General features: G+C 42.3%; 1 protein-coding gene and 1 long non-coding RNA gene across 2 annotated transcripts in view; one reads left to right on the forward strand and one right to left on the reverse strand.

The window, feature by feature from the left end:
- The window catches only part of CIP2A (cellular inhibitor of PP2A), a 33,825-nt gene extending 22,255 nt beyond the window's left edge, over positions 1–11,570 (forward strand). The window contains exons 14-21 of the mRNA XM_074972797.1: positions 77–266; positions 2,375–2,449; positions 2,555–2,665; positions 3,629–3,825; positions 5,068–5,181; positions 8,014–8,096; positions 8,697–8,836; positions 9,957–11,570. Coding sequence (XP_074828898.1) covers positions 77–266; positions 2,375–2,449; positions 2,555–2,665; positions 3,629–3,825; positions 5,068–5,181; positions 8,014–8,096; positions 8,697–8,836; positions 9,957–10,127 — 1,081 coding nt within the window. The 3' untranslated portion in view covers positions 10,128–11,570. The remainder of the gene's footprint in view (positions 1–76; positions 267–2,374; positions 2,450–2,554; positions 2,666–3,628; positions 3,826–5,067; positions 5,182–8,013; positions 8,097–8,696; positions 8,837–9,956) is intronic.
- LOC141999446 (uncharacterized) overlaps positions 1–24,904 on the reverse strand; it is a 41,911-nt gene that overhangs the window by 5,269 nt on the left and 11,738 nt on the right. The window contains exon 2 of the long non-coding RNA XR_012642012.1: positions 1,337–1,396. This is a non-coding gene — a long non-coding RNA (uncharacterized LOC141999446). The remainder of the gene's footprint in view (positions 1–1,336; positions 1,397–24,904) is intronic.

Here is a 24,904-nt window from a genome sequence, read left to right on the forward strand (position 1 = left end):
AAAATCATTGTCTCCTGCCTTCACATTAACATTCTTTCCAGGTTCTATTGCTTACTTCATTTATCTTGTTATATAGGCTTGGTGAAAGCATTGCAGCAAATAATGCTTACAGACAACAAGAGACAGAGCATGCACCAAAAAAAATCCATATGCAGTCATCCATTACTAGTGTTATGTCCATGAAGTGCTCTACTTCCTACCCTTCAAATGATGCAACAACTTCGAACATTCAAGAGCTAATACAGAAACTTCAGTCTGGACTGGAGGTTAATACTATTTAATATTTCTGGTAGGATAACTACTAACATTCTTAGTATTTACAGAAGGGGTGTAGCACCTGAAACTTTTAGACTACGGTGTATACGTTGACAAATGTAAACTCAAACACCTCACCTGAACTCAATCGTATGCTATTACATTCTCAGGCAGAAGGCCAAATAAAGAGGATCCCTGTTGTGTCCAGAAAGGTCAACAGTCTGGTCTGTCAGACTTTCATAGTTCAGAAACTTTACCCTGAGAGCGTATTGCTTACGTTTACCTAGCTTTCAGACATGGGGACTTAGCAGATGTGTCCCAGAAGATCTAAGCTATTGCAATGATAAGAGAGAGAGAAGTTTTTTATAGAAAGACACTCCCTGGGGGGCAGATGACATTCTGGCGTATAGGATCAGGGATAATCGCCCATCTTTTAGATACTTGTATGTGCCCTCCAAACACGGTAGTATTTGAGCACCTCCTTATCTTGATATTTGATAGCATCCCTGTGAGGTAGGGAAGTCGTTTTACAACAGTGGAAATCTTGCTTCCCTCCGATATAGTGTGCATCGTAAGTTGATGAATAACTTTATTACACTATCATTCCTTTTATTTGAATTTTCTAAAGCATGTCACCAGAGTGTCTAGGCACCAAATGCAGAATTTGTTGCATTAAGTTAACTGTGGTTTCTGCAACACAAAAGGACTGCAAATACAGAAACAGTTCCTGCAACCCAGACCATAAGATGAACTTCTGACAGAAAGAAAGCTTATTGGCATATACCTAGCGATGCACTTAACTCTTCTGATCAGAGGAGTTGCTCCTTCCAGGAGGGAATGACTTTTTATAATTTGATCTTTTGTTCCATGAACATCAAACACTTCAGCCTTAAATGTTTAACACAAGCTACAGAAGAAAAGTGGACACTGTGGAAGATGCCATCTTGTTGTAATGTAGTTCTTCACATGAAGAAGCTAAATAAATTAAATACAAGATGTGCAGAAAACCGAATATTCCAAGTAATGTTTTGTTATTGACTTGTTTGTACATTTAAATAAAATTCTAGGTGAAACTACTTACGCCACGTGATCCTTCAGCTTTGTAACAACAACAGTAGGGTCCAAGACGATACAGAGAGAGCTGAAAAACATACAAATGGGGGAAAAGAATAGATGTCTAATCTCCTTCTGCATTAGGGAATTTTGAACTAATTTTTCCCTGTGTAGGAGCTGGTGCTGTTCTGAAAACAAGATGTTAGTAAACTACCACTGGATGATATTTATCTTCTATACTGAAAAGCACAAACAGCTGGGCTCACTTGCACAGCGTCATCCATCAGCATACACTGAACAATCTCCCCAAAACTGGCACTGGCACCTCCCCAAGCACTATCTTAATGGAAAGTTTTTTTAATCCCCAGACCACCCATGGAAGACTCTCTTTTCTCAATTACCTACTTAACTGAATATATAAAAATGTAAATGTTTGCACAAGTATTCATTTGAGTAAACATATAAGCCCTATGTTGTGCCATAAAGGTCAGTAAATTCTTTAGCATACTAAAGAATCTTAATGAAAGATGGAGGAGACATTTCACAAAAACTTTCTCTGTATTATTTTCATCAAAATATTCTGACCTATCTCTGTCAAGCTCAATGAATTCTGAGGTTAGAGTTTTTGGCCATAATGCCCTGCCACTAGTCTTGCAGAACTGAAATACCATTTGTCAGGAGGAACACTTAAGCTTCCCACACCCAACCAAACCAGTAGGTTTACTGTAGTAGCCAGCAATATGTACGTAATGCGTTTTTTTCCTCATTTTTGGAGTCACACTAACTTATCATGATAGCTGATGTTATGATTGTCCCTTTATTGGGTAAATGTTATTCAGTAATTCCAATACTTTCCTACATTAAACTGAACAGGATTGAGCTATAATCAAGTTGATGCAGCAAGGCTTTTAATCTTTGAAGGCAGAGTAGCTGCCAGCCTGTGGGCTCATTTAATTAATATCCTCTCATCAACATCTATAAAATGAATGACTGTTCATCCAGAAGCTACAAATTAGACTATTTATCTTCAGGCTGTTGAATTCTACTACTCTAACTTCTCTCACAGATGAAGGAACCAATCACTGATGTGAGGATGTCTGACATAATGGATGTCTATGAACAGAAACTAGCGTCATTAGCCGTGAGTACAAATGAACATGTGTATTTACGTGACTGTAGAGTATGTGTACTTACTATGAAAGATAAAATTAAGGAAATGGCGCTACTAATCTTTCTTAATCTTTAGTCCAAAGAAACCAGGTTACAAGATCTATTGGAGGCAAAAGCACTAGCGCTTGCTCAGGCTGATAGGCTAATTGCCCAGTACCGTTGTCAGAGAGTCCAAGCTGAATCTGAGGTGAGTATGAACAACCACACTCTGGAAGGAAGAGGTGGAAGATACTTATAAGGTCATCTAGTCCAAACCCCAGTGTTCTCTCATGGAGGCCCCAGTACAGAATGGTTCTCTAGAGGAGTATTAAGATAATCTTTGTGTTTAGTTTTTAAAAGAAACTCAAGTTCTAAGATTACCACTTTTGTGGAAAATATTCTAATCTAGTGTCACTGCTAAATTTTTCTGATACTTACTGTAAATATTCTTTTAGTTTCATCCCCTTCTCTCTATAGGGAACTTGAGCCTCCATATTTGACATTTTTGCCCTTTAGGTATGACCTTATGTCATTTTTGAAGCTCTCCCTTCCTCTGCTGTTTAGCTAAATTATGTATATGACCTTTTGTTGACATAGATATCTAGTGTTAATGCCCCATTAATGGCTGGTCTTTCAGAACAGCCTCAATAATCTCCCCCATCTACGCAACAAGATTTACTGTACTAGTGTTACTGTTTGTTTTTATAACACTATTCTAGAGTACTGTACTACTAAGTACAGTACTAAAATGTTAGGGGTTTGCAGACAGCCCTAGAACCTTTTCCTGTTTATGTGCAAGCTAACAGCTAGTCTGTGCTTTCAAATGAAGCTTAAGCCACAAGTGTAAGCACTTCAGATACTTTTTAAAAGAGTATCTAAACTTTTTTTTTTTTTTATTTTTAAGGTCACAAATGACTACTGTATCTCAGAGTGTAAAATAACTGATTCGGTCATCATTTGCCCAAACTTTAGACATGCTTAAAACTTGCTATCTAATTTTAAATATAGTGCACTGACCATGGAGCATTTGATCATATAGGTTTTTGTGGATAATTTAGCAGTAGGGTAAATTCTAATTCCATGTAAAATTCCCCGTTGTTTTGAGTGAGTTAAGTAACATAGCATAGATTAAGCATGTAAAGGAGTCTGTGTATTTGCTTTTTGCTAAAAGGCAAGGACGCTTGCTGCAATGTTGAAGGATGCAGAGCGAAAAAATGAAGAACTAGATGTATTGCTGAAAGCTCAGCACGTAGAATCTGAACGGGCGCAGAATGACATAGAGCAGCTCTTTCAACATAATAGGAAGTTACAGACAGTGGCTGAAGAATATGAGATACTGAAAAGATCCTCCATTGATCTTCTGCAGAAGTAAGAACTTAAAATCTATCTGCACTACTTGTTTACTAACCCAAAACAGAAAATTTTTGGATAGGTAACAGATTAAAAGAGAAAATAGGTTTACACAGGCCTTTCTTAAAGGACCTACTTTGACCTGATTAGTCCTTTCAGCCAAGGAATGCTGGTTAGAGCTCTGTTTGAATCCAGTAAGTGCCCAATTTAGCTGAAGCAGAAGAAGGGCTTTGAGGCGTTCAAAGCACTGTCTTTTTCTAGGCTAATCGTATTGCAGGACAGTGTGTTTAAAACACTCTGTATGTAGGTTTTAAGTGGGTCACTGCTAATGTAGTTGAATTTTATTTGTTCTTGGATCAAATTAATCCTGTGTTTGAAAAAGTTTGTAACTTGAACAGAATATAGAAATTGATGGATGAAGGTGCAGATTCCAAAGCTATTAAGTTAAGGAATGGGTGAGGATGATTTGAGTAATGAAGATTTCCATGTAAAGAAAGAATGGAACTAGTTTGTTGAGTGGACATGATAGGTGTACAAAATTAATGGCTGAAAAGGGCAAATAGAGTGCTCCTACTTGCCTGTCCTTATAATACAAGAATAAAGGGACACTTAGTGAAATAAAGGCAACAACTTTAAAGCGAATAAAAAAAAAACTAGGCTAAGAGGTTGGTGGGATTCAAAAAAGGAATGCACTTGTTTGGATGAGACCATTCGGAGTTAGATTAGACGATCAAAAATTTTCAAAAGAATAAAAACCTTTGTACTTTAGGCAGAGACTAACTTCTACCAGATACTCCTTAAGAAGGAATATCTCCAATGTGCAGATAATCTCATAATTGTCCATTATGAGAATTCTTGTACTTCCTCTGAAGCATTGGTCTGGCCTCTGTCAGACAAGCTACTTCCAGCTACTGGTCTGATTATGTATAACTCGCTACATTTGTGTGAACCACCTGATTGTGGTGAACTTTGTCTGAAAGAAACGTGTAGTCTCAATCCAATTCTTAATCTTAATAAACAGTCAGTGATAATGTGTAAGGGTTCCAATGAGGATTGAGGTTAAGATGAAAGTTGCTGTTTCACTGCAGGTTTTTTAATAAGTTTTTTGCCAAAAGTGGGCATAACAATTTTTTGCTTGGAAGTGGAGTGGAAAAATAGGTCATTGGATGTCAAAAGTATTTTTTCTTTCATGACACAGCAAAGCTCTTAAAAAGTTCCTTAGGCTTCTTAACCATAACCCATTAACTAACTTACTTTTAGGCATGAAACCACTGAAAGACAATATAAAGATCTGCAGATTACATGTAATTCACTAAATAAACAAGCTGAGGCCATGAAAAAGCTGAATGAATCGCTCAAGCAACAGAATGACAAGTAAGTTCATTTTTTTTAAAAGCAAATTAAAGGGAAACCATCAAGTCACATCAATACTGATTGTTTAAGTGTCTGTGGTTTCAAGTATCACCTGAGGGGTGGGGAGGGGAGACTTCTCCATTTTGCTTTAATTAGTTACTCTCACCTGTTTCCTCTGTGTAATCGGTTTCTTCTGGTTTTGTTTCTGGTCTTACACACAAACAGAAGGAGAACTTGGTCATGTATAATACCTGAGACTACTTACAGCGTATTTTATGGAACTTAGTAGGTTTCAAGATTCCCTTCTAATGTACAAGGATTCTCTCTACTCACGTAGAATATTGCTTTTGTCAGCGGATGGGGTCAAAAGTTTTGCTAATTAATGCCCTCTCATTAGAGGGTATCTTAAATCCATGCCAGAGATTATTGAAATTCACTATCATTTAACTACCGTGGGCCAAATTTCAATCCTTGATGGGCAGGCAACTTTCTATTAAAGTCCAGTAGGAGTTTTGATTAGTATGTGGCTAAATTTGACAGTCTTCATTAGTACTTTGATAGCTGGTAGTAGTTAAGGCAGAAAAGAACTTGACTCTTAAACTCTCTCTTCTATAGTTGTAGAGCTTCTAACTTGTTCATCGCTTACCTTTATAGCAGGGGTCTTCTGTACAACTTGAAGTAATGGTGGTAGATGGCTGTCCTTGATTGCAGTGGGTCAACCTATAATCACTACTGTAATTCAATATATAATTCACTTTTGCTGCATTTCAGTCTCCTCCTGTGAGGTAGGACTTGAAACATGTTCAAACATCATTTATTTATTTAACTTCTTTCTTCTCTTCACAAGCACAGGTGTACTCCCATACTCCTATACCAAATGAGCAAGAATTCTGAATTTTGTTTTTCATTCATCTTTCCTAATCCATCAGCTTACCACCTGACCCAGGTTTTTGAGGATAGAAATTACAGTTTGGTGCAAATTGGTGGTCTGACAAGAGCGGGGCAGGGCAGGAAAATTTATATTTCACTACAGCAGCTGAGGGAAGAGGCTTCCTGGTTGTAAATAACTAAAATATCAGTTAGAAACGAGAAAAATAATTTTTATTTTTTTTTTTTTTTTAAAGGCTGGTACTCTTCTTCAAAATGACAGTCAGGCCAGATCAGACAAGTTCACTTTATAAGTAAAATGCTTGATTTTTTTCTAGCTGCCAGCCCTGGAGGTCAAGCTGCATTATTCCTGGCTCTTGTATTGCCAGTAGTAAAAATTCTGTGATCAGAATTTAGTTAACAAGTCTGATTCATGAGGCAGACTGGAATGCCATTCACATTCTTATAGTTTGTGTCTTCAGCATTAATAAGTGTAAAAATGTGTATTAGCAATCAGATATTACTCCATACACCAGGAAGCTGTTCTGTGTTTCACATGGCCGTTTTCAGATTGTCTATTGGGATAGTGCCTAGGGACCCTAGTGTAATAGGTACTGTGAAATAAATAAGTCCACTTCCCTTCACTCCCCATCCGCCACCCTGCGAGTTTCCAGTTAGGATTTAGACAATAGGCAACAGGTGAATAACAGACAAACTAGAGGGAGGACAAAGTGACCCACATTAGTGCATTTGCATAAGTTAGTGGTCACAGTGATAGAGTAGAACTAAACTTAAATTCTAACCATTTAAAATTTGTAACTTAAGCAATTAATACCTTAAAGTGTAGGTGTGCTACCAGCAAAAAAGATTGTCTAGGACAGTGGTTCTCAACCTTTCCAGACTACTGTACCCCTTTCAGGAGTCTGATTTATCTTGCATACCCCAAGTTTCACCTCACTTGAAAACTACTTGCTTAAAAAAATCAGACAAAAAAATACAAAAGTGTCATAGCACGCTGTGACTGAAAAAGTACGTACTTTCACATTTTGTCTGTGTGACATTTTAGTTTGTACTGACTTTGCTAGTGCTTTTTATGTAGCCTGTTGTAAAACTAGGAAAATATCTAGATGCTAATGTACCACCTGGATGATCTCTGCATACCCCTATGGTAGGAGTACTCAAACTGGGTGTCGGGACCCCTCAGGCGGGTCACAAGGCTCTTACACGGGGGGTCGCGAGCTCTCAGCCTCCACTCTAAACCCCGCTTTGCCTCCAGCATTTATAATGGTGTTAAATATATATAAAGTGTTTTTAATTTATAAGGGGGTCACACTCAGAAGCTTGCTGTATGAAAGGGGTCACCAGTACAAAAGTTTGAGAACCACTGCCCTATGGGTATGCATACCCCTGGTTGAGAACCACAGGTCTAGTATATGTGGTCCTCCTAATGGATGAACAGAATTGTACTGGAAACTTTGCACAGTAGTTGCAGAAGACACTTTTTTTTCTTGAAGCAGATTTTTCTAATTTGCTCAATATGGGATAGTGTAATATTAGTAAATCTAAAACACTAGATAAATGGGTTTTTAGAGTTTTAGTAGGATGGTTGGGTTCATTTCCTTGGTGATATCAAGAATGCTTTACTGCTTGTACTTGGGGGGACTGATTCTCCAGGATTCGAGCTCTAGGAAGGAATGAGGTTTCTTAGAATATGGAGTTTCTACTGTGTGTTTGACAGAGGGAAGGAAATAAAACTTGAAAACTGTATTTTTTCAACCAAATAAGGAATCAAAATAATATATTTGTATAGCACAGAATTAAAGGTGCACTTCAGCCTGCCTAGTTTAAAAAGAACTTTCGTGACCGTGCAAAGCAATGCTGCACAAGTTATTCTAGCTTGTTGCTGCAAAGAGATGGAGACATGAATCTTGCATCTGTCTGTTATCTTTGAAATATCTGGTAATCGGGATTTTATTCCAATTTCAGAACTGTTGCACAATTGATGGAAACAGAAGATCATAGAAAAGAATTACTGAAACAGCTACAGGATAGAGATAGTAAAATATCAAGTAAGTCACTGTCTGATTTTGTAAATCTTGTGCTATCCATACTGGATAGAATTAACTGGATTTAAATAGACTTTTCGGTGAATTTCTTAGTTCTGTGGGCAGCTGCATTTTTGCTAAATAGATTATAAGGCTCAAAATGCACTTCTCTGGCTGCCTTCTGCTCCTGAAAAGCCTGTAACTCTTAGTCAAAACATAGACTTAAATATTTGTAAACTTAAAAAATGAGGAATTGTTTTAAGGACAGATGGGAAAGTCCAAGGAAGTTTAAAAGTCTGCCAAACCTACACTTAAACCATTGCATTTTACATGCTGTCAAAAACCATAGCTGCTTCCTTGAAAACTTTCTTTTTAGAACAAGTTCACTAAAGTTTTTTTTGCTAAACTACAAATTAGACATTAGATTAGATAGATCATAATTTTCAAAGTCTTCAGTGAATATGAAAAGTCTGTAGCTGCCTACTAAAATTTTGTAGTAGATGGCAGTACTGGGTAATTTATATTAGCAGCCCTGGTGTGTGTAAAACTTAAACATACTGGGAGTTTTACTAGTAAATGGACAAATTAAAACTTGCTAACTGACTCTAACAAATCTTTTAAAAGGCTTACAACAAAAAATAAAGCTTCTGGAAGAAAAACTGAAAGCCCGACAGAAAGAAAAAACAGATATGGAAGAAACTATTGACATTCTCAGAAAAGAATTAAGTAAAACAGAACAGGCAAGAAAAGAATTGAGCATTAAGGTAAGAATTTTTTTTGGCAGCCTACTGAAAACTATAAAAGCCAGAGTTAAAAAATAATTGCTAGAAATGAAAAATTGTATGAAAATGGTAGAAATAGCTAAAGTTAAGGCTGCTCCAATTTCTTATATAGTTAATTGAGTAAGGGACTTCTGAGATTTAAACCAGAGAGGTATGATTTGGGTTATCTGTGTTGTTAAGGCAATGAGCTTTTGTTTGAGTTGGTGTAGGTCCACCCTGTCCAGTAAGTTATAGGAGATGTGCTTCTGGGAGCCACAATGTCTCCTGGAACTATCTAGCATGTTGAAGCATGCACATATGCTATACCAAGTTGTGAGAGAGTGCTGTATGTTCTTCTGCAATTACTGATGGGCTCTGTTGGTTAGTCTAGAAGACAGACATCTCTACTTTGGAGTTAGTTAGGGACCTGTCCTTGCACTGAGCACAACACGGGGTCTTACCCCGGTTGGAGGCTGTGGAGAAAGAGAGGCTTTTTTGCACATTTTTTTTTTGTGTGTGTGTGTGTGTGTGTGTGTGCTCTTGCAAGGGTTCAGCACAACTTGGTCTTTAAATTTTTTTAAATGGGGCTAATACTTACCTTTCAGTGGTGAGTATAGATATTTGTACAGAATTTTGAAGATGCAAATTACAGCATGTGCTTTTTACCAATAGTAATATTCCATTCCCTGGAAATGCAGGCTAATTATCCAAAGAAACTAGTGTCTGCTACAAAATTGATAGTGCCCTTGTTCTTACACACAATTTGCCTCTCTAAGGGAAAAAAGCTAGTTTTTATTCAACCACAAACTTTTGTTTAGGGTTTAACTCAATGTCCTGACCATTAGGAAGATGACAGGACAACAAATAGCTATTTTTTTAAAAAAAATTAATGCCCAAACCATTTTTGAAGCATAACAGCACTAGTTATGAACAAAATGTATGTATGTGTGGGAGAAGACGCATCCAAAACAAATCCCTTTGTTTTGAAACTGTGCCTTTGCTATTAAATATGTTGCTTAAATGTATTACATCAGTTACTTGAGCCTGTTACACATTAAGTGAAAGTGTTCTGTGATCTCTGTTGTGGAAGAGATTGTTGAACTGGATTTTGTTCATGTTGCAGGCATCTTCCCTCGAAGTTCAAAAGTCCCAACTGGAAGGACGTTTGGAAGAAAAGGAAGCCATAGTAAAACTGCAGCAAGAAGAGCTGAGCAAACATTCTCATATGATAGCAATGATTCACAGTTTAAGTGGTGGTAAACTAAATGCAGAAACTGTGAACCTCAGTTTATAGGGCTCTGTAGTATAAAGTTTGGTTTTGTGATATCTTGTACGTTTGTGTAAGTCTAAAGTTTATACACCATCTTGCTCAAATGTCATAGCCCACCTGAAATTGACACAAGCGTAAACCATTGTTAATTAAAGAAAAACTTGATTGCTTGTTTTTAAAAAAACTTTGGCTTGAAAAATCTGAGCCGTATTACAGAAGGTAGGCCTGCTGCTGCTTTAGTTGAGATTTAATGGCCAAATTCCCAGTGACTCCAGTGGAAGCAGGATAAAGCCCTGGTCTTGTTAATGTGACTAACAATCCCTTGACACTGGAATAAAAAGAGGAGAAAGAGTCCTCTCTTCTTGCTACCCATCCTATTACTGCCAGTGAGATATACTGAGACTTTCATTATGGAAGGGTTAAGTGCCACTTCTGTAAGTAGACTCAAAATAAGCAGTATGGAATTATACAGATGTCAGATATAGAAATATTAATGCAATATTGATTCCAAATGTCTAAGGTACAAATCTAGAAATAAAATGGAGTCGATAATGTGGATTAAAAGGTAGTACTTGTTGCAAGAGACCTATTTTACAGCGAGAACTGTATTTGACATAGCTTTAGTTGAAATTACATTAAGTATTAAAATTGAACTAATATTAGAAATGCCTCCACACATTTGTGAAAGGATGTGAATTTGAAAAAAAATGCATACTTGTCAAATTTCCAGAAAGTAGTGTCAATTAGAAAAGGTAGATTTATGGAATACTATACATCTCTTTATGCGTCTTCAAATATCTGTTAAACTCCATCAGTACATTACTCTTAAATTTTACAGCACTTTCTTCTGATTCTTAGAGGTCTGCAATTAATTTGTCAGTTTTACCTGGCACACACTAGCTTTTTCAGCATTGTCAACTGTGCATTGTATAAAGGATTTTATACTGTTTTAAACTTACAGTGTAACTACATTTGCCATTTTCATGTGAAGAACATTTTATTTTTTTTATGTAAAAGACATGCTTTTTTCTGGGTCATGGGAACATTATTTTCCTTGTAATTTACCAACATTGGCTGTGACATGAATAACATGTCTACAACGTCAAATTTCAAGAAAGGCTTTGTGCATTTTAGAAAAAACATAGCAGCATTTTGAATGATGTAATGTGTATCACAATTGTATTATTACTGCCATTATTTTACTATTTATTTTGCACTGACCAGCCTTTAAGGTCTTGCCATAAGTGTAGATGCCTTATGTTTTTTCAATTGTATTATGGGTCCATCTTTTTTAAATCTGCTCAACTGCAGAGTCTGAGCACAATCTTTTACATATTAGACACATTTGTAAACTCCAGCTGAATAGCGGCTATTTTAACTTGCTTATCAATTGTATATTTATTATAACTTGGTGTATCTTTTGGCTGTTGGCCAGTTTATAGATATCGTTGGCCTCCACAACGGGAAGGGGAATAAAAAAAATGACTCCATATTTTGTTTGTGCTTCATATATACTATAATAGAAAGTGTTGGGCAACCTTAATTATAGATACAGCTATTAGTCAATCTATAATAAATTCCAGCTTTGATGCATTTCCCGGACTTTGATAATGGGTGCTTTGGAAGGTAAATATTCTATTACTAGCTCAGTTGCTTGTCAGTTTTTTAGACTTGTATGCCTATATTGAGGAAATAGCCTGTTAGCTAAAATGTATAGTTCACTGTAAGGGGTTAACAAGTTTGAGGGAATGTTATAAAATCATTTTACAGGCACAGGTATATTTTTGAAAAATCTTTCTCATGGGTGAAAAGATAGTAAATATTTTCATCAGGCAAAAACTCCTTTATGTAAGGTAGTACTTAGTCAAAATATGAAGCAGTTTACTAATTTTAACTGATAAATGTTGAGATGGCATTTTTCTCCCCTTTTAAAAATAGGCATTCTGATCACTGAATTGAGACTATTCAATAAAAATGTTTAATGGCCACAGCCAATTAGAAATGAATGTTTCAGGGTTTAGTATACAGAATCCACAAAGATAAGCTCTCTATATAAATGTTTCTGTAGAAATGTACTACCCCAGTTTTACTTTTCTAGCTGAGCCTTATTAATACTCTTAACAAATGAATACGTAGACACATCAAACCACTTTGACTGAACTTGTGTATTGGTATTACTTGTAATTTGCATTCTCTAACCTGTAATACTGAATATTACCTAATGGAAATTACAAATAACTTAGGCATATTTTAAACAAAGCACTTTCTGCCAGTCATAATTAAATCCTGTTTTGGTGGGGGGGGGGGGGGAATTTGAGATATTCAGGGCCTCTTTTGGTTCCAGCATTAATTACTATATTATAATTAAGCATAGCTCCCCTTGACTTCAGTTGCAGGCCTTGGTGCTTCTGCAAATCAGAACCCAAGAGCCTCAAGTCGTGCACCCAGAAAATAGTGACTCCTAGCAAAAAGTTTTGGTTTAAGGCACTTGTTTAGCATTACATATAGAAACTCTTATGGCAGAAGCAGGGATAGAATCCATTTCTCTAAGGCAACGTTGAGATGCCTAAATTGAGACTTTCCTTTCTCTTTCTACAATCCCTTGCCTCGTTTATTACACACTTTCAACTTCTGCAACAAACGAGGCAAGGGTCCTACAGACAACAGCCTTCTTCACTACGCAACCCTGTGCACTAAATGAGGCAGGGGTCTTGTGTTTATATATAAAAAAAAAAAAGTATGTGAACATGTAATTAAAGACTATCATAATGCATACACACAAGGGGGAACTGGATTAAGTTTGCACAGGCAACCTTAATTCTGGCACTTAACTTTTGAGTGCTTGGCCTTTCAACTTGAATGCTCTTAATATGGTAGGTCTCTTTAAAAACAAAAAACAAATTCTATCAGATGGCATCAGATTCAGACCCACATGGATCACCAGCAGGGTTTGAAATCTTTAGAGCCACTGCAGACTTCTGCCACTTGAGCTGAGCTAATAGTAATGTAGAGCTTAGTAGGTTGTCATCCTCTATATGGACCAGCATTCAAGGGGGATGAAACACTTTTTACCACAGGTATAGGGTGACTGCAGAAGAATGGTAACACTTGGGAATCTTTGGCCTGGTCTACACTACGAGTTTAGGTCAAATTTAGCAGCGTTATCTCAATTTAACCCTGCACCCGTCCACATGACGAAGCCCTTTTTTCGACTTAAAGGGCTCTTAAAATCTATTTCTTTACTCCACCCCCAACGAGGGGATTAGCAGTGAAATCAGTCATGCTGGGTCGAATTTGGGGTACTGTGGACGCAATTCGACGCTATTGGCCTCTGGGAGCTATCCTAGAGTGTTCAGTTGTGACCGCTCTGGACAGCGCTCTCAACTCAGATGCACTGGCCAGGTGTACAGGAAAAGGCCTGCAAACTTTTGAATCTCATTTCCTGTTTGGCCAGCGTGGAGAGCTCACCTGCACAGGTCACCATGCAGAGCTCATCATCACAGGAGACCATGCAGTCCCAGAATTGCCAAAGAGCTCCAGCATGGACTGAACGGGAGGTACGGGATCTGTTCGCTGTATGGGGAGACAAATCTGTGCTGGCAGAACTCCGTTCGAAAAGACAAAATGCCAAAATATTTGAAAAAATCTCCAATGGCATGAAAGACAGAGGCTATAACAGGGACCCACAGCAGTGCCACTTGAAAATTAAGGGGCTAGGGCAAGCCTACCAAAAAAACAGAGAGGCAAATGGCTGGTCCGGTTCAGGGCCCCAGACATGTCGCTTCTATGATGAGCTGCATGCCATTCTAGGGAGTGCAGCCACCACTACCGAACCCTGTGCTTTGTCTCCGTCCAAGGAGTGGGAGGCAACATAGAAGCAGGTTTTGGGGGCAAGGAGGAGGAGGTTGTAGATAGCTCACGGCAAGGAAGCATCTGTTTATCACCCTGTACCCAGTACCCCCCAAACCCCCCAAGGCGGGCTCACAGATCCTGAAGGCGGAGAAGGGACCTCTGGTGAGTGTACCTTTGTAAATATTATACATGGTTTAAAAGCAAGCATGTTTAATGATTGATTTGCCCTGGCATTCATGGCCAGTACAGCTACTGGAAAAGTCTGTTAACGTGTCTGGGGATGGAGCAGAAGTCCTCCAGGGACATATCCATAAAGCTCTCCTGGATGTACTCCCAAAACCTTTGCAAAAGGTTTCTGGGGAGGGCAGCCTTATTCCATCCTCCATGGTAGGACACTTTACCACGCCAGGCCAGTAACACGTAGTCAGAAATCATTGCAGAATAAAGCATTGCAACGTATGGTCCCAGTGTTTGCTAGCATTTAAACATCTGTTTTTTATCTCTCTGTGTTACCCTCAGGAGAGTGGTGATATTCATGGTCACCTGGTTGAAATAGGGTGGTTTTAGTAAACTGACATTCAGAGGTGCCTGTTCCTGCTGGGTTTTTTGCCTGTGGCTGAACAGAAATCTTCCCCACTGTTAGCCACGTGGTGGGGGGAGGAGTGAAGCCATCATTCCAGAGAATTGTATGTGGGGGAGGGTAGTTAGTTGGGTTTCTGCTGCATGTGAACCCTCCTTTTAAATTACCAACCCATTTTTAATGGCCAACCCAACGGCTACTTCATATGGGAAATGAGGGTGCTGCTATTTGAAACCATTACCACGTGTTATGAAGGTTAAAGAAGCCAAAAGACTGTGGCTTACCATGTCTGCCTGCAAGCCGAATTCTGCTGCTCGGCCCTGCGTGAGTGATCTCTTACACCAAACCAGCATACCCTCAATAAGAGGCAAAATGCGACCTTGTAATGAAAGCACATGTGCTATGTAATGTTAACAGCAAGGTTTACCGTGAAAGGGTGTACCCATTGTTCTATAAAATGTGTCTTTTTTAACTACCACTCTCCCTTTTTTTCCCCCTCCACCAGCTGCTCGTTTCTCCTTCCCAGAGGCTACCAAGATTAGAAGGCGAAAAAAACGCACTCGTGATATGTTCTCTGACCTCATGCTGTCCTCCCACAGTGACAGAGCACAGCAAAATACGTGGAGGCAGACAGTCTCAGAGTGCAGGAAAACACAATATGACCGCGAGGAGAGGTGGCGGTCTGAAGATGGTAGGTGGCGTCAGCTTGCTGAAAGAAAGCAGGAGTCAATGCTCAGGCTGCTGGAGGATCAAATTCATGCTCCAGTGTATGGTTGAGCTGCAGGAAAGGCAGCAGGAGCATAGACCACCCCTACAACCCCTGTATAACTAACTTCCCTCCTCCCCAAGTTTCATAGCCCCAAGTTTCATAGCCTCCTCACCCAAGAACACAGGGGGTGGGGGCCCTCCGGCCACCCAGCCACTCCACCTAGAGGATTGCCCAAGCAACAGAAGGCTGGCATTCAATACGTTTTAAAGTGCTGTGTGGCCTTGTCCTTCCTTCCTCCACCACCCCTCCCAGGCTACCTTGGCAGTTATCCCCCTATTTGTGTGATGAATAAATAAAGAATTCATGAATATGAAGCAACAATGACTTTATTGCCTCTGCAAGCGGTGATCAAAGGTGGGAGGGGAGGGCGGTTGGCTTACAGGAAAGTAGAGTGAACCCGGGGGAGGTTTCCATCAAGGAGAAAAAAACAGAACTTTCACACCGTAGCCTGGCCATTCCTGAAACTGGTTTTCAAAGCTTCTCTGATGCGCACCACGCCCTCCTGTACTCTTCTAACCGCCCTGGTGTATGGCTGTGCATAATCAGCAGCCAGGCGATTTGCCTCAACCTTCCACCCTGCCATAAATGTCTTCTCCCTTACTCTCACAGATACTGTGGAGCGCACAGCAAGCAGTAATAACAATGGGAATATTGGTCTCGTTGAGGTCTAACCGAGTCAGTAAACTGCACCAGCGTGCTTTTAAATGCCCAAATGCACATTCTACCACCATTCTGCACTTGCTCAGCCTATATTTGAACAGCTCCTGACTACTGTCCAGGCTTCATAAGCCATGGCATTAAGGGGTAGGCTGGGTCCCCAAGGATAACTATAGGCATTTCAACATCCCCAATGGTTACTTTCCAGACCAGAAAATAAGTCCCTTGCTGCAGCTGTTGAAACAGACCAGAGTTCCTGAAGATGCGAGTGTCATGTGCCTTTCCCGGCCATCCCACGTTGATGTTGGTGAAACGTCCCTTGTGATCCACCAGTGCTTGCAGCACCATTGAAAAGTGCCCCTTTCAGTTTATGTACTCGCCGGCTTGGTGCTCTGGTGCCAAGATAGGGATATGGGTTCCGTCTATTGTCCCACCACAGTTAGGGAATCCCATTGCAGCAAAGCCATCCACTATGACCTGTACATTTCCCAGAGTCATTACCCTTGATATCAGCAGCTCAGTGATAGCGTTGGCTACTTGCATCACAGCAGCCCCCACTGTAGATTTTCCCACTCCAAATTGATTCCCGACTGACTGATAGCTGTCTGGCATTGCAAGCTTCCACGGGGCTATTGCCACTCGCTTCTCAACTGTGAGGGCTGCTCTCATCTTGGTATTCTTGTGCTTTAGGAAAGGGGAAAGCAAGTCACAAAGTTCCATGAACGCGCCCTTACGCATGTGAAAGTTTTGCAGCCACTGGGAATCATCCCAGACCTTCAACTCTATGCGGTCCCACCACTCTGTGCTTGTTTCCGGGCCCAGAATCGGCGTTCCCTGCCGTGAACCTGCCCAATTGACACCATGATGTGCACATTGCAGGGGCCCATACTTTGTGAGAAGTCTATGTCCATGTCCTCATCACTCTCATCGCCACGCTGCAGTCGCCTCCTCCTCGCCTGGTTTTGCTTTTCTTGCGGGTTATGGTTCTGCATAGCCTGCTGGATAATACATGCGTGGTTTATAGTGCTCATAATTGCTGCGGTGATCTGAGCGGGCTTCACGTTCCCAGTGCTATGGCGTCTGCGCTGAAAAAAGGGGCAAAATGATTGTCTGCTGTTGCTCTGACGGAGGGAGGGGCGGCTGACAATGTGGCTTACAGGGTTGGCTTGCAGGGAATTAAAATCAACAAAGTGGGTGGTTTTGCATCAAGGAGAAACAGAATGGCCCCCTCAAGGATAGAACTCAGAACCCTGGGTTTAGCAGGCGGTTGATTTCACGGAGGGAGGGAGAAAGAGAGGAGAAAATGAATACAGAACAAATCTGGTCTATTTCTTGTTTTGATCCACTTCATCTATTTTTGTACATCTTAGGCTGGTAGCAGAGGGTGCAGTATGACTGCTGGCCATTGTCATCTCCTGGGTGCTCGGCAGAAGATGGTGCAGTACGACTGCCGGCAGGACTGAGTCGCCATGAGACGAAACTTAAAAGGGAAATGACCTGGCTGAGTCACTCCCATGTTTGCCCAGGCGCCCCGACCGACCTCCCCGAGGTCAGCTAAAAGAGCACCCTGGAGTACAGCCTCCATGCTTGCCGTGCTATGGTGTCTGCACGGTTAACCCAGGAAAAAAGGTGCAAATTGATTGTCTGTTGTTGCTTTCATGGAGGGAGGGAGGGAAGGGGGGCCTGACGATATGTACCCAGAACCACCTGCGACAATGTTTTTGCCCTATCAGGCATTGGGATTTCTACCCAGAATTCAAATGGGTGGCGGAGACTGCAGGAACTGTGAGATAGCTACCCACAGTGCAATGCTCTGGAAGTCGACAATTGCCTCGGTACTGTGGACGCACTCCGCCAACTAAATGCACTTAGAGCATTTGTGTGGGGACACACACAATCGACTGCATAAAAACGCTTTCTACAAAACAGACTTCTATAAATTCGACCTAATTTCGTAGCGTAGACATAGCCTTAGATTCCATTCCAGGCTTCATAGGAGAGGATTCTGTTAATGGGCAAAGGCCTCCCTAGTTCCCCCATGCTTGACCCCCCCCTTTCTGTCCTGTTCCTTCCAATCTGTCTCTGCCAGGTTCTGTCTTCCCCGCCCCTGTTCTTCATTCCCATCTCCATTTCCCATCCCAGTCTTCCTGCCCATTAAGTCCTAATCTTTTCCTTTCAGACTATACCAATCCTGCCCCCCTAACTCCTTACTGGCTCCTCATCTGCTCTGTCTTCCTATTCTCACTTTGGCCTCTATTAGCAACTGGTCGCAGTCCCAATGTCCCTCCGAGGGATCCTCATCCAATTTCAATGACCTCACTCTTTGGCTCCTTTGTCCCAATTCTCTGCCTGCCTCTTAACGTCTTACTTCTTCAAGTACCATCCCTATGGGTGCTCCTTGGTAGGTGTCTGCGTCCCTGCACTGCTGATCAGAGAACTTCAGTAACCATGTCTGTCGGGCCCACACATGCGTAGTCTCTGCTTGTGCTGCACCACGAGGATAGGCAGCGCGCGCAGGCTAATCATCCTCAGTCCCTTCTCAACCGCATCTGGCAAGAGTCAGAGCCCGAGCTGTCCATTTGCGGATCTTTAACTTTCTTACATTTGCTAAATTGTAGCTTCCTTTGAAATGTCTTTTGTTTCTTTTCTCATTCTAAATGTTTAGTTGGCTGTGCCTTACAAAAAAAAGAAGAAAGGACTTTGTTCTTTTGTCAGGTCCTCAGTGGGGGGAATCCCCCTGGACAAGGGTATGCCCAGCTCTCCGGGCTTCAAGAATTGCCACATTTGCAGCACAGCTGTCCTGGTCATGAACAAGCACTCCCACTGCATCTGCTGCCTCAGTAAGGGCCACATCCAGCAGAAGTGATCCCTCTGCCAGCAGTTTTGCCTGAACCCACAAGGACAGAGAGCTTTGCCAGAAAATCATCTTTATGGAGGCAGCTCTCCGACCCCAGCCTTCCCCTCAACCTTCAACTTTGAAGAAGAGTGGGTTGAAGAAACAGCCTGGGGACTCCTCTCACGAGTCAAAAAAGAGAGCGGGAAGTCCCCTCAGCAAGCCCACAAGTAGCCGAAAGCGATCGCCATCTCGCTCGGTATCCTCTGCACTGCTGGCACCAGACCACAATTGGGAACCTACGAGTCATGGCAATTGTTTGATAGGCCCATGAACCCTTTGGGTATGAGCACATTATCTGCAGGGTCAAGAGAGAAGGGCGAAGGCCCTAGGACACTCCCTGTAGGCGAGTTGACATCAATACTGCCAGTGATAATAGACCACCTGACACCTGAGAACCCAGTACAGATGAGGTCTCCATCTCCCCCGACATTGGGACACTCAGTACCAGTGGAATTCCATCAAACCAGTAACCTAGGCATGATGGAGGCACCCAACTCTCCACCAATCGGTACCAAGATCATGGCACTAAGCCATTGCTGGGTATGGCGTATATCCCTGCAATCATGCCAGGCCTCCCCACTATCAAGTGAGGGATTAGATAGTGAGCCAGATGGGGTTTCACAGTACTCCTCCCAAGATCCATATGGGACACACTATCAACAGGGTCCAGGATTGTACCAGCAGATGGCACCACTACCATCTTGGTAAAGCCACTGATGGACACCTCCACCAGGCCATATGCCACCATAATGGCCAAACTGGGACCCCTGCGTTGCACACAGACAACCTGCCTCATGAGCTTCAAGCATTAACCAACAACCCTCCAGGCATGCTTCCTCAGATTCAGCAGCGAGACAGATGACTTCCCCCTGTGTCAGAAGCTGGCGAAAATAGCGGATACCCTCCACATACCATTGGAGGTCGAAAACATGCACCACCAGCTCATCGACATCCTCCATTCTTCGTCATCCTCAAAAATCGTCCTCCCAATCAATAAGGCAATCTTAGACCTAGCTAAAATGGTGTGGCAAACCCTGGCATTGGTAGCACCAATGCACAAGCAGCAGACAAGAAATAGTATGTCGCTGCAAAGGAATCAGCATTTCTTTTCTCCCACCCACCATCCAGTTCCATTCTGGTGGATGCTGTAAACTCTCATGGCTGATAACATCCTTTCAGAGCAATGCCTTACGACAGAGACTGGCAGTGCCTCGATCTCTTTGGTAGGAAGGCATATTCCTCAGCCATCTTACAATTTCATATTGCCAAAATATGACCACATGAATTACAATAAGTTAGGTGACTTTGACAAGCTGCTGTAGAGTTCTTAGGAATCGTTTACGGTCATCATCCAGGAAGGACAACTGGTGGTAAAAACATTGTTGCACTTGGCCCTTGATGACGCTGACACAGCTGCCAGATCCATCTCCACGGCTGGATGGCTCCACAGCCACCATGGAGCAACCTGTCGGGATTCTCAAAGGAGGTGCAGACCACAGTAGAGGACCTCCCCTTTGAGGGTTTGAAACTCTTTGTGGAGGAGACAGACTCCTCTCCACATCTTGAAGGCTTCCAAGGCTACTCTCAGATCACTGGGAATCTACACACTGGGGCAATAGAGATGTTTTAGCACCCAGTCCTAGCATGGGTCCCATTCGTCTCAATTTCCATCTAGTGCCACTATGAGCCCCAAAGGAAAGAAGATAAAATTTGTAAACTTCCAGTTCTCAATCTTCATCCCTGCCCCTAAACACAACTTTTGACAGGCAGATTGAGGGACCACAAGACCCGTCCCCACTACTGTCTGTGACCATGCACCATTTAGCTGTGTTCTGCAGTGCCTGGGAGTGCAAAGCATCAGACAGAGGGGTTATAGAGATTATTCTATCCAGATACTGGATCCATTTCACCTCTCTACCCCTTCCACAACACTCTTCTCCATCCCCCTTCAGGGTTCCTTCTCATGAGAGTTTACTATGTCAGGAGTTTGGAACTGTAGAACCAGTACCTCGACATCTGCAAAGCAAGGAGTTCTACTCTAATTACTCCCTAAGACCCAAAAGAAAGAGAGTTTGGAGACCTATTCTGGACCTCAGAGCTCTCAACAAGTTTGTCAAAGCTCAAAATTTCAAGATGGTCACTTTATCAATGATCATTCCATCATTTTGTCCCTCGACCTAGTGGACGCCTACTTTCCTATTTCAATAGTACTGTCTCCCTGACAATTTCTCAGATTTATTCTGGGACACGACCATTACCAACACAGAGTCTTCCCCTTTGGACTTCTGTCGGCCCCAAGCATATTTTCCAAAGTTTTCTGTGGTAGCCACTCATCTATGATCACAAGGGATAATGATCTACCCTTACATGGACAATTGTCTTCTCAGAGCCCGGTCACTCCAGGAGGCTTGTTGAGCTATCGATTTCACAATATGCTTGTTCACAGATCTAGGCCTTCAGATCAACATCCAAAAGTTGACCATCATGCCCATGCAATACCTGGACTTCAAAGGGGTTGACCTAGCTGCACTACAGGCCAAAGCCTTCCTATATCAAGACCGGTTCCTATCCCTGGTCTCACTCAGATGCAGCTCAATACAGTCCTCAAATACTGGCCAGACCCCACCTCCAACTCTTGGGGCATATGGTGGCAAGCACAGCTTTGATACTGCGTGCCAGACTACACAGGCAACGCCTACAGCTATGGTTCAGTTTGTTTTACAGACCAAACAGAGAGAGTTTGGATAAACCCCTATCACTGCCTACCAGGATCAAAAACTCCTTGAACTGGTGGAAGAACCCAGCCAATGCATGCAAAGGGATTCCCTTCTCGCAGGTGCCATCGTCGCTCCTTACCACCGACACATTGCTTATAGGATCGGGAGGTGCATTTAAATGGCCTCATGATGCAAGACAGATGGTCACCGGGGAGATATCCCTACACATCAATCTCCTCGAATTGAGAGCAGTTAGGAATGACTGCACTCATTTCCTTCCTCTGATAGCAGGTCACGTACAAAGATCCTAACGGACAACATAGCCTGCCTGGACTACATCAACCACCAGGGAGTGGCCAGGTCACCCTCCATATGCGCGGAAGTGATTAGGGTATGGAACTGGTGCATCTCTCACAATGTCACCTTGTCCGTGACTTACCTCCCGAGCACACAGAACTTGATGGCAGACAAGCTCAGTCGCAAATTCCCGCATGACCACGAGTGGGAAATGCATCCACCTGTACTTCACGACTTGCTCTCAGGGTGGGAAACACCGTCCACAGACCTGTTCGCCACTTACCAGAACAAGAAGTATCCATGATACTGCTCCAAGGTGGGGATGGGACAGCACTCTGAGGTCGATGTTTTCTTCCCCTGGTTCAAGAACCTTCTTTCTGCCTTCCCTCCATTTCCTCTTATGTTGAAAGGCTTGCTAAAGATTAAGATCTCACGTAATCCTGATTGCTCCTACTTGACCATGCCAGACCTGGTATCCTTACCTGATGCAGCTCGCGATGTGCCTGCTGATTTCCCTTCTGACCACTCCTCACCTCCTCTCACAGGACAAAGGATGTACCCTTGTCAAGGTTCCTTCCTCACTCTGAACTCTAGGGTTCAGATGTGGGGACCTGCATGAAAGACCACCTAAGCTTATTCTTACCAGCTTAGGTTAAAAACTTCCTCAAGGTACAAACTTTGTCTTGTCCTTGAACCCTATGCTGCCACCACCAAGGCTGTTAAACAAAGAACAGCGAAAGAGCCCACTTGGAGACGTCTTCCCCCCAAAATATCCCCCCAAGCCCTACACCCCCTGTCCTGGGGAAGGCTTCATAAACATCCTCACCAATTTGCATCAGTGAACACAGACCCAAACCCTTGGATCTTAAGAACAATGAAAAAGAAATCAGGATCTTAAAAGAAGAATTTTAATTAAAGAAAAAGTAAAAGAATCACCTCTGTAAAATCAGGATGGTAAATACCTTGCAGGGTAATCAGATTTAAAACATAGAGAATCCCTCTAGGCAAAACCTTAAGTTACAAAAAGACACAAAAACAGGAATATACATTCCATTCAGCACAGCTTATTTACCAGCAATTTAAACAAAAGGAAATCTAACGCATTTCTAGCTAGATTGCTTACTAACTTTTTACAGGAGTTCTGAAGAGCATTCCTGATCTGTTTCCGGCAAAAGCATCACACAGACAGACAGAGACCGTTTGTTCCCCCGCCCCCCACCACGCTCCAGCTTTGAAAGTAACTTGTCTCCTCATTGGTCATTTTGGTCAGGTGCCAGCGAGGTTATCTTAGCTTCTTAACCCTTTACAGGTGAAAGGGTTTTGCCCCTGGCCAGGAGGGATTTTATAGTTCTGTATACAGAAAGGTAGTTACCCTTCCCTTTATATTTATCAGAACCCTGCATCCCAACTTGGGGATTGTCTGTGTCAAAGCATGGCTCCTACATGGTTCCAGAACCTAGAAAGCTCATGCTGAAGGGAAGTGCAAGAAGTTTTGTTACACAGTAGAAAGTCCTCCATGCGATGCACTTACCTGCAGAAGTGGTCCAGGTTTCAGATTTGGTGCATGTCCCAACAAATCTCTCCAGTGTCAGCAACTTTTCCACATATTCTGAAACATGCTCTGACCCTTAAAAAATCAGACTTATCCCTGAGCTTTCTCAGGGTCCACCTAGCAGTCATCACAGTGTTTCACCAACACATGGAGGGATACTCAGTACTATCACACTCACCCACGAAAAGGTTTTTAAGGGAATAACAAACCTCTTCCCTCAACCTCGGCTTCCTACCCCATCATGGGACCTAAACCTGGTACCGAAAGGGCTGATCAGGTCCACCTTTGAACCTGTAGCCACCTGTTCACTCACTATCAATGAAAAGAGCCTTTCTGATAGCAGTTACCTTGAATAGAAGAATAGGGAAGGTAGCAGCTCTGATGGCACATCCCCTGTATGCAGTATTCTTCCCTGGCAAGGTTACGCTCAGGCTGCATCCAAAGTTCATTCCTAAGGTAACCTCCTCTTTTCACATGAACCAGTCAATCCACCTTCCCATCTTCTACCCCGAGCCTCACCAAGACAATAGGGAGATCATACTAGGAGAGCCCTACAATTCTACCTCGATAGGACAAGAGCCTTCAGGATGTCCCCTAAAGTGTTCCTCTCTATGGAGGAAAGATCTAAGGGTTCAGCAATATCAGTCCAAAGACTCTCTAGGTGAGTCTCAAATTGTATCAGACAGTGCTACCAAATTCATAACATGATCCCTCCAGACTCGATCCCTACACATTCTACAAGACTGATCTCCTCATCTGTCACCTTCTTTAATGATGTCTGTATCTCAGAGATCTGCAGAGCAGCGACATGGGCATCAGCCCACACCTTTGCAGAACACTCTGCAATGATTGGGGGGACTCTGTCTTTGATGCCATCTTTGGCCCCACGGTTCTGTCATCTGTGAGTGACCCAATGCCGAAGTCCCAGCCTTCCAGAAGGGCTACTGCTCGGGAGTCACCGACAATGGAGCACCCAATAGGGACACTACTCAAAGAAGAAGTTACTCACTTTGTGCAGTACCTCTGGGTACTCCACAACCGCCCTCCTCCCCTCTACTTCAGAGTTCTCATTTATGATTCTGTGGTAGAGAAGAAACTGAGGATGGTTAGCCCACGCGTGCTGGCTAGACTCATGGTGCAGCACAAGAAGAGACAGCACCTGCACGGGCCTGACAGACACTGCTACTGAAGTATTCTGATCAGCAGCACAGGGATGCAGACACACCTACAAAAGAGCACCCATGGGGACACGCATCTCAAAGAACCATTGTTAGTGCACAAGGTGAGTAACTTCTTCCTTTTCAGCTAACCCACTGGTCCTAGTCTCCTTACTTAGCCAGTCCCAGTCTTTCCAGTTCCTCATCCAATCTGTTGGCTCCCTGTCTGTCTCCCTTCTCCTGGGTTTCAGTTTTATGTGTGTCCCCCCTCCCCCACAGCTCTTTGGTCCAATCTACACCTCCCACACATCCAGCTCATCTTTG

This window comes from Natator depressus, chromosome 1 (genome assembly GCF_965152275.1).
Source record: "Natator depressus isolate rNatDep1 chromosome 1, rNatDep2.hap1, whole genome shotgun sequence".
Lineage (NCBI taxonomy): Eukaryota > Metazoa > Chordata > Testudines > Cheloniidae > Natator > Natator depressus.